This window comes from Budorcas taxicolor, chromosome 2 (genome assembly GCF_023091745.1).
Source record: "Budorcas taxicolor isolate Tak-1 chromosome 2, Takin1.1, whole genome shotgun sequence".
NCBI lineage: Eukaryota > Metazoa > Chordata > Mammalia > Artiodactyla > Bovidae > Budorcas > Budorcas taxicolor.
The window spans coordinates 147,138,766-147,152,548 of NC_068911.1; the positions used below are offsets into that span (position 1 = coordinate 147,138,766).

The 13,783-nt window shown below is 40.2% G+C and overlaps 1 protein-coding gene across 1 annotated transcript in view; it reads left to right on the forward strand.

The window, feature by feature from the left end:
* Positions 1-5,448, forward strand: part of VWC2L (von Willebrand factor C domain containing 2 like) — a 187,702-nt gene extending 182,254 nt beyond the window's left edge. Inside the window, exon 3 of the mRNA XM_052636278.1 lies at positions 5,300-5,448. Coding sequence (XP_052492238.1) covers positions 5,300-5,448 — 149 coding nt within the window. The remainder of the gene's footprint in view (positions 1-5,299) is intronic.
* The last annotated feature ends 8,335 nt before the right edge of the window (positions 5,449-13,783 follow it).

A 13,783-nucleotide genomic window follows, 5' to 3' on the forward strand; every position in this document is an offset into this window, starting at 1 on the left:
CCCATTGATGCCTCTTCTTAGATATGGGAGTTCAGGCAAGTTAGTTTCTATTTCTGAGGCTCAGTGTCCTCAGAATAAGTATGTACATCTTATATGTTCTATTGGAAAGACTAAATGAGACAAATTTCTGGCATGAAGTAAGTGATTAGGAAAGTATAACTATTCCCAGTTCAGTTCAGTTGCTCAGTTGTGACCAACTATTTGCAACCCCATGGACTGTAGCATGCCAGGCCTCCCTGTCCATCACCAGCTCCCAGAGTTTACTCCAACTCATGTCCATTGAGTCGGTGATACCATCCAGCCATCTCATCCTCTGTTGTCCCCTTCACTTCCTGCCTTCAATCTTTCTCAGCATCAGGGTCTTTTCAAATGAGTCAGTTCTTCACATCTAGTGGCCAAAGGATTGGAATTTCAGTTTCAGCATCAGTCCTTCCAATGTATATTCAGGACTGATTTCCTTTAGGATGGATTGGTTGAATCTCCTTGCAGTCCAAGGGACTCTCAAGAGTCTTCTCCAACACCACAGTTCAAAAGCATCAATTCTTCAGTGCTCAGCTTTCTTTATAGTCCAACTTTTACATCCATACATGACTCCTGGAAAAACCATAGCTTTGACTAGATGGACCTTTGTTGGCAAAGTGTCTGCTTTTTAATATGCTGTCTATGTTGGTCATAACTTTTCTTCCAAGGAGCAAGCGTCTTTTAATTTCATGGCTGCAGTCACCATCTGCAGTGATTTGGGAGGCCAAAATAATAAAATCTGTCACTGTTTCCCCATCTATTTGCCATGAAGTGATGGGACCAGATGCCATGATCTTCATCTTTTGAATGTTGAGTTTTAAGCCAGCTTTTTCACTCTTTTCTTTCACTATCAACAAGAGGTTCTTTATTTCCTCTTCACTTTCTGCCATAAGGGTGGTGTCATCTGCCTATCTGAGGTTGTTGATATTTCTCCCAGAGATCTTGATTCCAGCTTGTGCTTCATCCAGCCCAGCGTTTCTCCTGATGTACCCTGTATAGAAGTTAAATAAGCAGGGTGACAATATACAGCCTTGATGTACTCCTTTCCCAATTTGGAGCCAATCTATTGTTCCATGTCCAGTTCTAACTGTAGATTCTTGACCTGCATACAGATTTCTCAAGAGGTAGGTCAGGTGGTCTGATAATCCCATCTCTTTAAGAATTTTCCACAGTTTGTTGTGATCCACACAGTCAAAGGCTTTGGCATAGTCAATTAAGCAGATGTTCACTGTTTCCATTAATTAATAAATATTTCCATATGGCTAGGGTGAGGCTTGATAACTATATACCTTAGGCCTGATCTGAAATTTCAGGAAGTAATTTGCTTCCAGTAGATAACTAGCTACTTCATACGATTTCATTCAGCTAAGCAAGCATATTTGTTGTTTAGTCACTCAGTCATGTCCGGCTCTTTTATGACCCCATGGACTGCAGCCCACCAGGCTCCGTTATCCGTGGGATTCTCCAGGCAAGAATACTGGAATGGGTTGCCATTTCCTTCTCTAGAGGATCTTCCCAACACAGGGATCAAACATGTATCAGCAGGCAGGTTCCTTACCACTGAGCCACCAGGGAAGCCCAACCAAGCACATACTGGGTTGTTTTATTTTATTTTATTTTTAATCTTTGTAAGACACAGTATTAGTCCTGGACCATCAGAAACTAATAGATACTCAGTTCCTATTTTCAAGGAGCTGATGATTTCAATCTACCTGACAGATGAGACCTCATATGTTCTTTGAGATCTCTGAAACGAAAGACCTCACCACACTATTGGCAACTGCCACACTTAATTCTCAGTTCTCTGAGCTATTTGTGTGTGTGTGTGCTTCCAATGCCTTGGGAATCAATGCATCTCCATTTCCTCTTGTTCCAGGTGTCAGAAGAAAGAAAGAACATTTGGTCACCATTCTTTACATAATAAGCCTTCACTCCCTGAGAGTTATTGAGTCATACCTCTGTTTTCTCTCTCTAGATTAAATAATTCCAATCCCTTTAACCTTTGCTCAGAGGTCCTATTTGCCAGCCTTACACTATTCCCCTCTGGAGTCTCTCTAAGTTTTCTGCATTAAAATTTGTTGCTTTTTGCCATTAAGGTCACTCTAAGACTTATTCTTTCACCTAAACCAAGACAAAAGAAGAGCAGCACCCCACCCCACCCCCAGTCAAAGTAAGAGAATATATAGAAACATAGATTTCTTCTTTGAGGTATTCATGGAAGATACTCACATGCTGAAAGCAAATTAGTACTTACTGTCACCAACATTAAGGAGAAAGGGCCAAGACCAGAAGAATTTCTAAATAGTGCCAACCATTGTGCCTGACAATTAGCTAAATTACTTTTAAGCAGATAAGGCTATTAACAGCAAACTTGAAGTTTGCTCTAGTTACATCTGAAGTTCTCAGATAGGTGCTACTAAAATCACTGTTAATGAGATCAAACAGGAGTTTTTGATTCGGTATAATACCCCTGGCTGCCGAGCAGACTGTCCAGAGATTACTATGTTATTTACAGGCAGCAACTTTGGTGAATCCTGGCAAACTGCAAAAGATTCATCTTTGTATTCTGTCAAACAATAGCTATTAGTATTTCCTGAGCTGAGTCACAGACATAGAGAACAGACTTATGGACATGGTGGGGGGTAGGAAGGAGAGGGTGGGATGTGTGGAGAGAGTAACATGGAAACAGATATTACCATATGTAAAATAGATAGCCAATGGGAATTTGCTGTATGACTCAGGGAATTCAAACTGGGTCTCTGTAACAACCTAGAGGGGTGAGATGGGGAGGGAGGGGAGGAGGGAAGTTCAAGAGGGAGGGGACATATGTATACCTATGGTTGATTCATGTTGATGTTTGGCAGAAACCAACACAATACTGTAAGCAGTTATCCCTCAATTAAAAATAAATAAAAAATATATTTCCTGAGCTGAGAATGCAGGAATTCTACATGATCTTTAAGAAATGATGTATATGGTCTGATCAAATATCTGATCATTGTATGGTACCAATATATGCTGAAAGGGGGCAGACATGAAAATCAGAGTTCTAAGCAAGATGACTAACCAGAAATCTTTTTACCAAGATCCCTCCCTGCCTTTTTCTTTTGAGATGTACCTGCCCCCTGTGAGCCAGTAGTGTGACTCCACACACACACACACACACACACACACACACACACACACACACACAGAGTTAAGATTCTACTGACAGATTTCCAAATACTTTCATGAAGTTTGGAAAACTTTCTGGATAATATTCTACCTTTCTCCCTGTTCTATTTCATGGACTTCTTTGTTTTGGAACCACTGTTTAGAAAAAAATTATTTTCCTATCTGGAAAAGTTAAAAGTATTCAATTAGGGTGAAAACAGTTGGTTAGATATCAGGAAGTGGAAAGAGAGAAGCTACTGGTTCCTCTGGGCTGGTTCTGGGAAACCAGGAATTAGTGTTCATCTAGTTTATATTCTGAAGCTTGTGTGGCTATGGTGAGACCCTATCCAGCCAAGAACCAGCTGCTGTCAATAGCAGCTATGGGAAAACCAGCTACATACTGAAAATATCTCTTTCCCAAGTTCTCTAATAACAGAACAAATTCATGATTTGGTGTGGAATTTTTCCAGAGAGGTGTAGTCCCAAAGGCAGTTCAATCTATCAAACTATGACCTAAATCCTAAGACTTAAAATTGATACAGTGACCCTTAAGTAATCAGGAATTAAGATGGCCAAGAGCTTTTAACCATAGCATCTTAACAAGGAGCACACTCCTGGGTGAGGGCGCAGTTTGCTAAGTCATTTAATTACCAGTGTGGATCCATTATATCCCTCCTGCTCTTACTGGCTCTTCACATCCAGGCACGCACCCCGAGATTCTGTCCACTTGAGTGAAGGAAAGGCATAGGTGTACAAACACCGTTGGCAAGCACACGCACAATTGAGCTCCAGGAGCTCTGAAACCAGGGCAATTGAACCTGTAGCATATTAAATACTTCTGAGTGAGAAATAATGTAATAATTACTATTTTAGAAAGGCAAGTTTCCAATTATGAAGTGAACTACAAATCAGCCCTGATTTCATTTACTTCATCGTAAAGATCGTGTCATAAATTCTTATCAAGTGATAGGAAAGTGAAAGTGGGGCACTGATGTTGATGTGCATTGCAGTGTTACTCTCTAGCAGTTATGGCAAGTGGCCAGTAATGTCGGGTGAATAAATCATTAGTAGACGCAACTCAGTGCTCTCTCTCTTTATTTAAATATGTACATCAGAGATTTACACCAAATCATTTCTAGGAAAGAGCAATTTGTACTACCCCACTATAATTCATTGCACCTTGGGAAGCAATCTTTATCTCATTTGAATGTGAGAAATAGTATCACCCATACCGAACACTGGGATTTTTACATTGGGAGGGTTAAAAGAAAACAAAAATTAGAGAGTGAAAATAAAAAAGTAAGGGAAAGGGGGGAAAGACAAGAAGTTAAGAAAAAAAGATTGGTGAATTTTAAACACATTTATCTATAACAAGCAAGTGACATTTTGAGCAAAGCTTTTCTGAATCTGAAAAAGTAAAATTCCTGCTGACTTTCAAAAGCCAACCCTTTGAGTCATTCTTTAAAAATATATATATTAGATAGCCAGCAGATTAAAAGAACTCTTTTTATAAAAATCAAATGAACCTCTAACAAAGTTTGTTTGGGACATGAATAAATCATCTGGTCATGAATTATTCATTATTATCAAGAAACAGGCTGGGGATTCCAGGAATCCCTGGACTTGGGGAGGTGCTGAAACCAGGGAGTGAGCAAGTTCACTGTCTCACACCTACTCTGGGAAGGGAAGGCCAGGCCACGGGCACAGACAGTGATGGTGACCACGCTAGACCCTCATTCAGGTTTCGGGGGGCACTCTGGCAGTCTTAACACTCAGAGAATAAAGCAAGTAGACTTTAATCCATACCTTACTTTAGAAAAAATTGCATGTACTCAGTAACAGATATTAAGACTTTTTTCTTTTTTGAGCATTGGTACTTTTTTTTTTTTAATGCATGACACATATGTGGAATAAGAGCTCTGTGCAAAAGATAGCAGAAGTTAAAAGCTTGCATTTAAGGGAGATGACTAGAAAATTCCTTAAAGATACGCTGGTAAGAGTAGTCTGACCTACTCATTCATGGCTTTGGGGATTGGATTTCTTTTTTTAACTGAGGTGGGAGAGGGAAACAAAAAAGGGAGTTTCTCAGACCTAATCAACTAATCAGCTTATATATGTGTTTCAGGTCCAAACTGTTTTGCAGGAACGACGATCATTCCGGCTGGCATTGAAGTGAAAGTGGATGAATGTAACATCTGTCACTGTCACAATGGGGACTGGTGGAAGCCTGCTCAGTGTTCAAAACGCGAATGCCAAGGCAAGCAGACTGTGTAGAGGCGATTCCCACCCGATGACGAGCTCTTAGGAGATGAGGCCATGGCTTCCACACAGCACATCTTCAAAACAAGACAGAACAAACAAACTCCTGCCAGCTACAACAGGGTCACCAGCAAAACCTTTTAGGGTTGACAAAAGTGAATATTTTACTAAGAGGACATTTCTCTCTTTCTTTCTTGCTATACAAAATATACATAGTATACAGCTATTGAAACCGCTTTTGTAATTATCCTTGCTTGATGGTGACTTGACCACTGGATTTCTGGAGCAAAAAGAAAGAAATAGCCTTGAACAGGCTTCTTCTCTGGTGACACCTCTGGCCTGCCAGCTCACCATCTACCGACTTACTCCACTTTTACTCTTCTGTAAACATGGCATTTTTCTCTTGTAGTAATTCCTTTTTTGCTCTTTAGAGTCTAAGGGGCCAGATTTAATTGCACAGGAAGGTTTTGAGTTGTGTCAAACTAGCTTCCAGTAAGCGGTGCCAGGGTAAGGACCCTTCCTAATTAGGAAGATGCAAAAACATGCAGCCAATCACTCCCCTTGAGTGAATCTTGCCGTGCAGGGGAGAAGAGAGAGGTGCACTGAGAGGCTCCACTGCTGGGCTAGGTGGGGAACTGATGCTCTGTGCATTATGCGAGGGCTCACAATTCGATTCTTACAAACCACACATTTCATTCACAAAACCTTGACACTGCCAACCAAAAACTAATATGTGAAGAATAGCATGAGCTTGACTAAAGAATCCAAAGGGAGACAGGTATCCAAAACTGCAACATTAAACACTAGGCTTTCTCATGATGTTGAATTTAATTTCAGCTTATAACAAAACACACTCTAAACCCACTCTGTCACCTGGCACAATAAATACCAGAACCAGGGTGAACAGCCCCACTGTGAATCTGAAGCCTTCTGAACACTTTTGGCTCTTGAGTTCAGTTCTGGCTGAAAGCCAGTACTTGTACACAGGCAGTTTTCCTGGTTTGAGACTGTGTTTGCCATGTTATACTAATGACCACTCAGCCCTCTGACTAAAACACAGATTCAGGACACTCTTTCCACCTTAAGTGCTGATTTTAATTAAAGATTAGGGTAGAGTGGGTCTTGCACAATACAATTCCATTTGTTGAACATTTTTTTAATGTATATATTAGATATTAAGCAATTAAAGTGAACCTTTGAAGAGTCTCAAGGTTGCCCTGGCAATGCTGCTAGTATAGTAACAGGAAAACAAAACAAAACACACACACACACACAGGGTATCTAATGCCACTTCGATTCAAGTGCACACTGAGCAGTTCTGAAACCACACAGCATAGCTAGTCGCTTATTTCACTCTCCTGTCTTGAAAACCCTGACACAGATCTGGTAGGGTCCTTGAGGAACCTTGAAGGTTATCTTCATTATCAATGTTCTGTCCTTTTCTGCTCCCACTCCTACCTGGGCTTGGCCATAACCCCAGCAGAGTGTTGCCTTCCTGGGCAAGGTTTCTCAGCCTCAGCACTATTGACATTTGGGGCCAGACAATTGTCACTGGGAGCTGTCCTGTGCATTTTTTACGATGCTGAGCAGCATTCTTGTCTTCTGTCCACTCAATGCCAAGAGCAGCACCCCTAATTGTCATAAAAGTATGTCTCTGAACATTGCCAAATGTACCCAAGGTGTTTGGGAGGGGGCAGAATTTCACCTGGTTGAGAACCAGTGGTCTAGAATAATCAGTAGAGAGTGGTTTTCTGCCAGGCAAGAGCTGGCTGCGGCTGTGGCTCAAGGAGCCTCCGAGCCCTTGGGGACAGGCAGGATCAGAAGACCTGAGATTCAAATGGAGTGAGGCCCCACCACCACATGGTCACAGGTCTGCCCTCTGGGCATACATCTCTTTAGTCTCACTCACTGGGTTTCCCTTTAAAATTGCCAAGCCTCTCCTCCCTGGAAGCACTTCCCATCATCAAGAAAGAACTGTCATTTCCAAAATTAACGTGTTGACAAGTTGGACCTGACACTTCTCACATACACTGCACTTGTGTTATGATGCAAATAGCCAGGCCAGCATCATAGGAGGGAGCGCATCAAGCCGCCTTTCCTTAGAACACCAATTTGCACCAAGGTTGGTGCTTTTCCGTTACCACCCCAGAAACATCATATAGACAGTCATGAATCATTCATGAACAATTCTGCATGATTTATTCCCACACTCCAAAGTAAAGGCACTACTCTACACTTCAGTGTATGTCTAGACAGAGATGTGTTACAGAGCTTTCTTTGCCCTGAGGTTGCCTATTTCCAGCTTCAAAAATCTACACTCTCAGAAAGAAATAATAATAATAAATGACAGGAATAATGTTTGAAACCCAGAAACATCATTAATAGAGCCATGTAGCATAGTACCCCATCTATTATTAAGGAGTTACTCTGTCCTTTTCAGAAAACAGAAGGAAAGAGCAACAGGGAAGCCAGGGTACAGGCGTTTTGCATCAAAGTCTTGGCTCAGTGATAGTCACTGCAAGAATTTTCAAGAATGGAGTATAATACCCATAAAGAAACTCTCTTCAGAGAGCTTGCAGAATGAAGGCTGCTCAGCGGCCTGTTACCAGCCAGAGAGAGGGATTATTTTGCTGTTCTTGGATTTTTCTTTTCTCATAGTATCTCACTACAAGATGTTTCCTTTAAGACTTTGTAGCACTGACATTTCCACCCACACCCACACCCTCCCACTGCCCCTTTAGGGAGAGATGAACCTATACTGTGACAGAAATTCTCATCAACTGATAAACACTTTACAACTTCCTTCTACCCAGGTCATTGAGAAATTCTCTCCAAACTCTGAACAGCAGCTTTCTGGCTTCATCTGTTGCTTCCTAATTTTTTTTTTTTCCTTTTGAAAGCTTTGTTTGCAGCCACGCTGTCACCTCAATTCTCCTACATCTCCTCTGCCTTTGGTTCTCGGCTTTAACTACAGCTCTGTTTAAATAAGGGATCAACATCCTGTTTGTCAGCTGATGCCTGTTAAAAAACGATTCAGTTTCTAAAATCTTTGAAAAATGGCGTGCCTGAAAACTAGTGAGAAAAAAAAAAAAACAAACTAAACACTCAACTGTAAAAAGGGGATTCTAGCAACAATATTTGATGTGTAAAATAATATATTATTAAAAAACTATTTTGTTAAATATAAAGTGTGTTAACCAGCAAACATCGTTCGTGGTATATTTTCCTTCCTAAGTTTCTCCCTTCTCCCTACTCTCATCATTTAATGACTGATTCTCAGTTATGTCTGTCATTTGAGATTATATGTGTCATTAGAGCTATATTCAATTAGAATTAAGCATCAGCTTTAGCATTTGTCTGTATACATTTTCATTTTTCATAACATAAGTCTGACTTAGGGATCAGAGAGGAACTCAAACCAGCAGTGAGAAGTTAAGTGATTGGAAAATATTTCCCCTGTTCATATCCATGCATGTTACTAATGATAATTGATAATTATTGAATGCTTGCTCTGTGGCAGGCCCTGCACTGTGCACTGACCCTTTTCCATTCAGTCCACATAGCACAGCTATATGGGAGGCACTCTTATTTTCCCTGCTTTGCCGTTGAGGAAACCAGAATGCAAGGAGATTAAATGTTCTACCCAAGGTCACAGGACCTTAAGTGACAAAGCAGAAAATTTTTTACTGTGGAAGTTTTCAATCATATGCAAAAAAAAAAAAAAAGAGAGAGAGAGAGAGAGAGAAAATTGTGTAAAGAACCTCCATTTACCCATTGCCCAGATGCCACATTTCTCAAGATTTTGCATCATGCTTCATCTATATTTTTCCCCAGGAGTATCTTAAATCAGGTATCAGGCATATCATTTCATCCCTACATCCCTTCCTCAAAGAAAGTAATCTCTTTGAAAAAGGGATAAATTTTTTTAACCAAACATAACAAAAATCAATAATATTAATCATCATTAATAATTAATCATCAATTAATAATCATCATTATCTAATTTACATTCAAATTTCTTAGATTTTTTCTAAAATACAGGGGAATGGGGTGTTTGCATGATCAAAACCAAGTCATCTGTAACACTGCATTTGTTTTTTTTCTCTCCTAAATCCACAAAAGGGATGTGAACCCTGCCAACGGACAAACTCCTGGGTCTATTTTTGTTATTAGAGGGTTTGCTTTGGGGAAAATTGCTTTTTTAATGTCCACGTTAAACTCCCTCCTACACGCTGAGCAGGGCAAGCAAGAGGCTTTCTACCAATTGATCTCCAAGGGGCAACAAAGAGCCCCACATCAAGAATTACTGCCAATGACCAGCGTGCAGAGGACATTGCCTTTTATATATGTGTAAGCTTTCCTTGAGGAGTAACAGCAAACTGCTATTTTCCTTCTCGTTGATTCAAACATAGTAACTAACACAAAGTAAAGCACAACAATACTCCATAAATTGCCATCATCTACTGCATTGTTGGAGGAAGAAAGAAAACAGCCAAACCACTAAGAAAATATCAGCATGGTGTCCCCCTATACATGGATACACACCTGAGCACCACCAACATTTTCTCAAAACATGATGAGACTATCACAGTTTTCAGTTTCCCATCTGTTCAACTCGCTGCTCCCTATGTCCCTTGCAAGGAATTGTTTACAGTTCATTTCTGATCCAGGATTCATGGAAGGGCACTTCAAAGCATAAAAGGGAAAGCTATGAACTGTGACAGAGTCCTGGGTTTGTTATTTCAGGGTTTATGTTGGGCATGTTACTTTAAAAAAAAAAAAGAAGAAGAAGAAAGGTTGCTGTTGTTCAGTCGCTCAGTTGTGACCGATTCTTCGTGACCCCATGGACCACACCATGTCAGGTTTCCCTGTCCTTCACTATCTCCTGGAGTTTGCTCAAACTCATGTCCATTGAGTCGATGATGCCATTCAACCATCTCATCCATTGTCACTCCTTTTTCTTCTGTCCTTCAATCCTCCCCAGGATCAGGGTCTTTTCCAATGTGTCCACATCAGGAGGTCAAAGTATTGCGGGAGCTTCACCATCAATCCTGCCAATCAATATTCGGGGTTGATCTCCTTTAGGATTGACTGGTTCGATCTCTTTGCTGCCCAAGGGACTCTCAAGAGTCTACTCCAGCGCTACACTTCAAAAGGATCAATTCTCCAGTTCTCAGCCTTCTTTATGGTCCAACTCTCACATCTGTATCTGACTGCTGGAAAAACCGTAGCCTTGACTATATGGACCTTTGTCAGCAAAGTGATATCTCTGCTTTTAATAACTTCATGATTTTGAAAAACAGATGCTCTCTAAATTGGAAACCTTACCTATGGTTTACACCCCAATTTATACCTCAAATGTGGAGGGCAACATTATTAGTGAGGCTGCAACTGAACTGTCTGATGTGGATATCTCATTCTCCTGATCAACCTTATACACCCAGAAGGCGTATTTTTCTTTTGAGGAGCTAGTTCCTTAGTGCCTCTCACAGAGTAAGAGTTAAATACACTGAGTTAAAAGGATTTCTTTTATTTAATTTTAAGGACTCTAAATTTGTTTTATATGCCAAAAAATTTTGCTTGTGGTGATGACTTAATGGTTTTCTCTTTAAATTTGAAAATTTTTAACTCACAGTTCTTTGAAGCCCAAACTCCCAGTTTAACCAATACCAGTGCTTACTTTACCACTTAGCCTTAAATAAGGATCCTTTCAAAACAAAAGTTACCCTTTTAGAATTAAGTTTAAGTTTTAAAACCTTTCAAATGAGTAGGTGAGGTGGGGAGAAATTTGGATATAAAGTTCAGCTATTCAGCTACCACACCTTGAGCCCCGTCTGGGCATCAAGACACTATATTCATTACTTTATAAGAGATAATATTATGGAATCATGAACTGGCAAACCCATTTTTGAAGACTAGAACAGTGAGATTCAGAGAGGTTCTGTCATTTTCTCAGACTCACACAATTTTATATCAGAATTGTAAGTATCGAACAGAATGCTACCCATAAAATAGCTTAGACTATAGCCTGGCACATAAGAAGAGTCTCTTTTGTGTTAGCTATCATTATGAGGTCTGGTTATGGTATGCTAAATCTCATAGATAAAGTAACCCTGGGTTTGGATCATATAGCTTGAGTACAAGATGTGCAGGAATTTCTGGTTTGATATTAAAAAGATAAATAGTATCTTTGGAGTGTGTGACAAGCAATCAACTGTGATTTGAGTGTGAGGTTGGAGATAGGTGGGACACGGTGAGAGTTGTATCTGGGAAGGAAACCTAGTTGTCAGGGATCAGAAAGTCACGTTTAGAAAATTGGACTTGGTTTTTATTGATACTGTGGATTCATTAACATTAAAAAGAGAGTGATATGACCACATGTAAGTCTTGGAATAAAAATTCTGACACCTGAGTGAATGATGGGTTAGGGTCTGGGGAAACAAAGGTGTGGACACTAATGAGAAGCAATTACCAGAGTCCAGGAAGGAATAATGTGGATCTGATCTGATAATGATGACCCTGAAACAAACTGGCTGGGGCAACAGGACTTCATGCAGGATCAAATAGATCAAGAATTAAAACAGTCCACATTTCTAGTTCCGGTGACTAGAAGGATATGGATACTAATAACAGCCACCAAAAACATGGAGCTATGCTTTCTTTGGGAGTGGCACATAGCCAACTTTAGACTTCACACTGAAGGTGCTGGCAATGACCAGGTTTCTAGAATCAACCTCAGATATGCTTGTCTCCAGGGCAGCTCCTTTGTTTCTACTTGCCAATCCTCTTTTCATTTTGGTTTGAATAGCCATAGTCCTCCACCTGTCATACATATATTCACTGTTGTTGTTGTTGTTCAGTTGCTAAGTCATGTCCAACTCTTTGCTTCCCCGTGGGAAGGCTTCCCTATGCTTCACTGTCCCCCAGAGTTTGCTCAAACTCATGTCTGTTGAGTCAATGATGCCATCCAACCATCTCATCCTCTGTCTTCCCCTTCTGCTTTTGCCTTCAATCTTTCCCAGCATCAGGGTCTTTCTAACAAGGTGGCCAAAGTATTGGGGCTTCAGCTTCAGCATCAGTCCTTCCTATAAATATTCAGGTTTCCTTTAGGATTGACTGGTTTGATCTCCTTGCAGTCCAGGGCACTCTCAAGAGTCTTGTCCAGCACCACAATTCAAAAGCATCAATTCTTTGGCACTCAGTCTTCTTTACATGTTTTCATAGTATTCTTGAAATGGAAGTCAAAGGTTGGCATGGCAAGAAAAGAATTCTTTACTAATTTGTGGTAAATATTAATCTCACACCATGGTGAAATAATTTCTTTTGCATATTAAGATACAAACTGCTTATAAATTTCCAACACCTCTCTCTGCTGATGCCCCTTCAGAATGTAAGTGTCAGTTTTATTTTTATATTTTTGTTCACCAGGGTTTTGGAAATTAAAAAGAAAAGAAAATTTTTAACCTGCTGTGGTCTTCTTCTTTTTCTTTTTTTCTTTCAGAACATACAGGATTAGGTGGCAAAATAGGTCCTAGGAGAGCATTTTGATTTGAGATTTGCAAGAATGCCCACCCTTTTCCCATTACATTTTTCTTGGTTTTTGTTTGCTTTTTGATTCCACTCTCTGTTTAATTAATCACAACATTGGGTCAACCAGACCCATGAACTGCATTTCTCATTTAGACCTTTCAGAGATGTGGTTGCAGGTACAATTTAATTTGTTGACCATGATCGATAGCAATTAATAGCATCTCTTTAATCTTGCTGAAAGGTCTGTTTCTGACTCCCAGTAGCTACCATCTCAAGGGAGAGGTAGCCACACACATGGGTTATTTAGCTTTCAGGCAGTAGCTGCCCTCACCCACCTACTATTCTCCTGACTTAGTGGCCATTTCAGAAGTCACCATTCTCTAGGGCCTTTTCAATTATCACAAGAGAGTTTATCTGGAATCTCTTAATCTGATTTCTCCACTGCAAGTTTATTAAGCAAATGAACTCTGAGAAAAATACCATAAAGCCTTTTTTAATTTAGAAAAATAGATTCTACCTTTTAAAGTACATTATGTTGATAAAGTAAATGTTCAAGTTCCCTGCTTCTGCACGTTGTCTTGTGGCTAACCCATCACTGCATCCAGACTTTTCTTTTGATCTGTCAGATTCATTAAAGAGTTTATTCAATTATTCAATAAATGATGTTCCAGTTAGGAAACTGGGCACTAGGGCTAGGACTAAATGAGCATCTTTTCCTGCTCTCAAGGAGTTTACAGTGTGGTGGGGCAAAGAGCAAGCCAAGTCCACAATTATCAGAATGGGAAGTGCTAGGCTCTAGATAGGAGCAGGTACTCTGGGA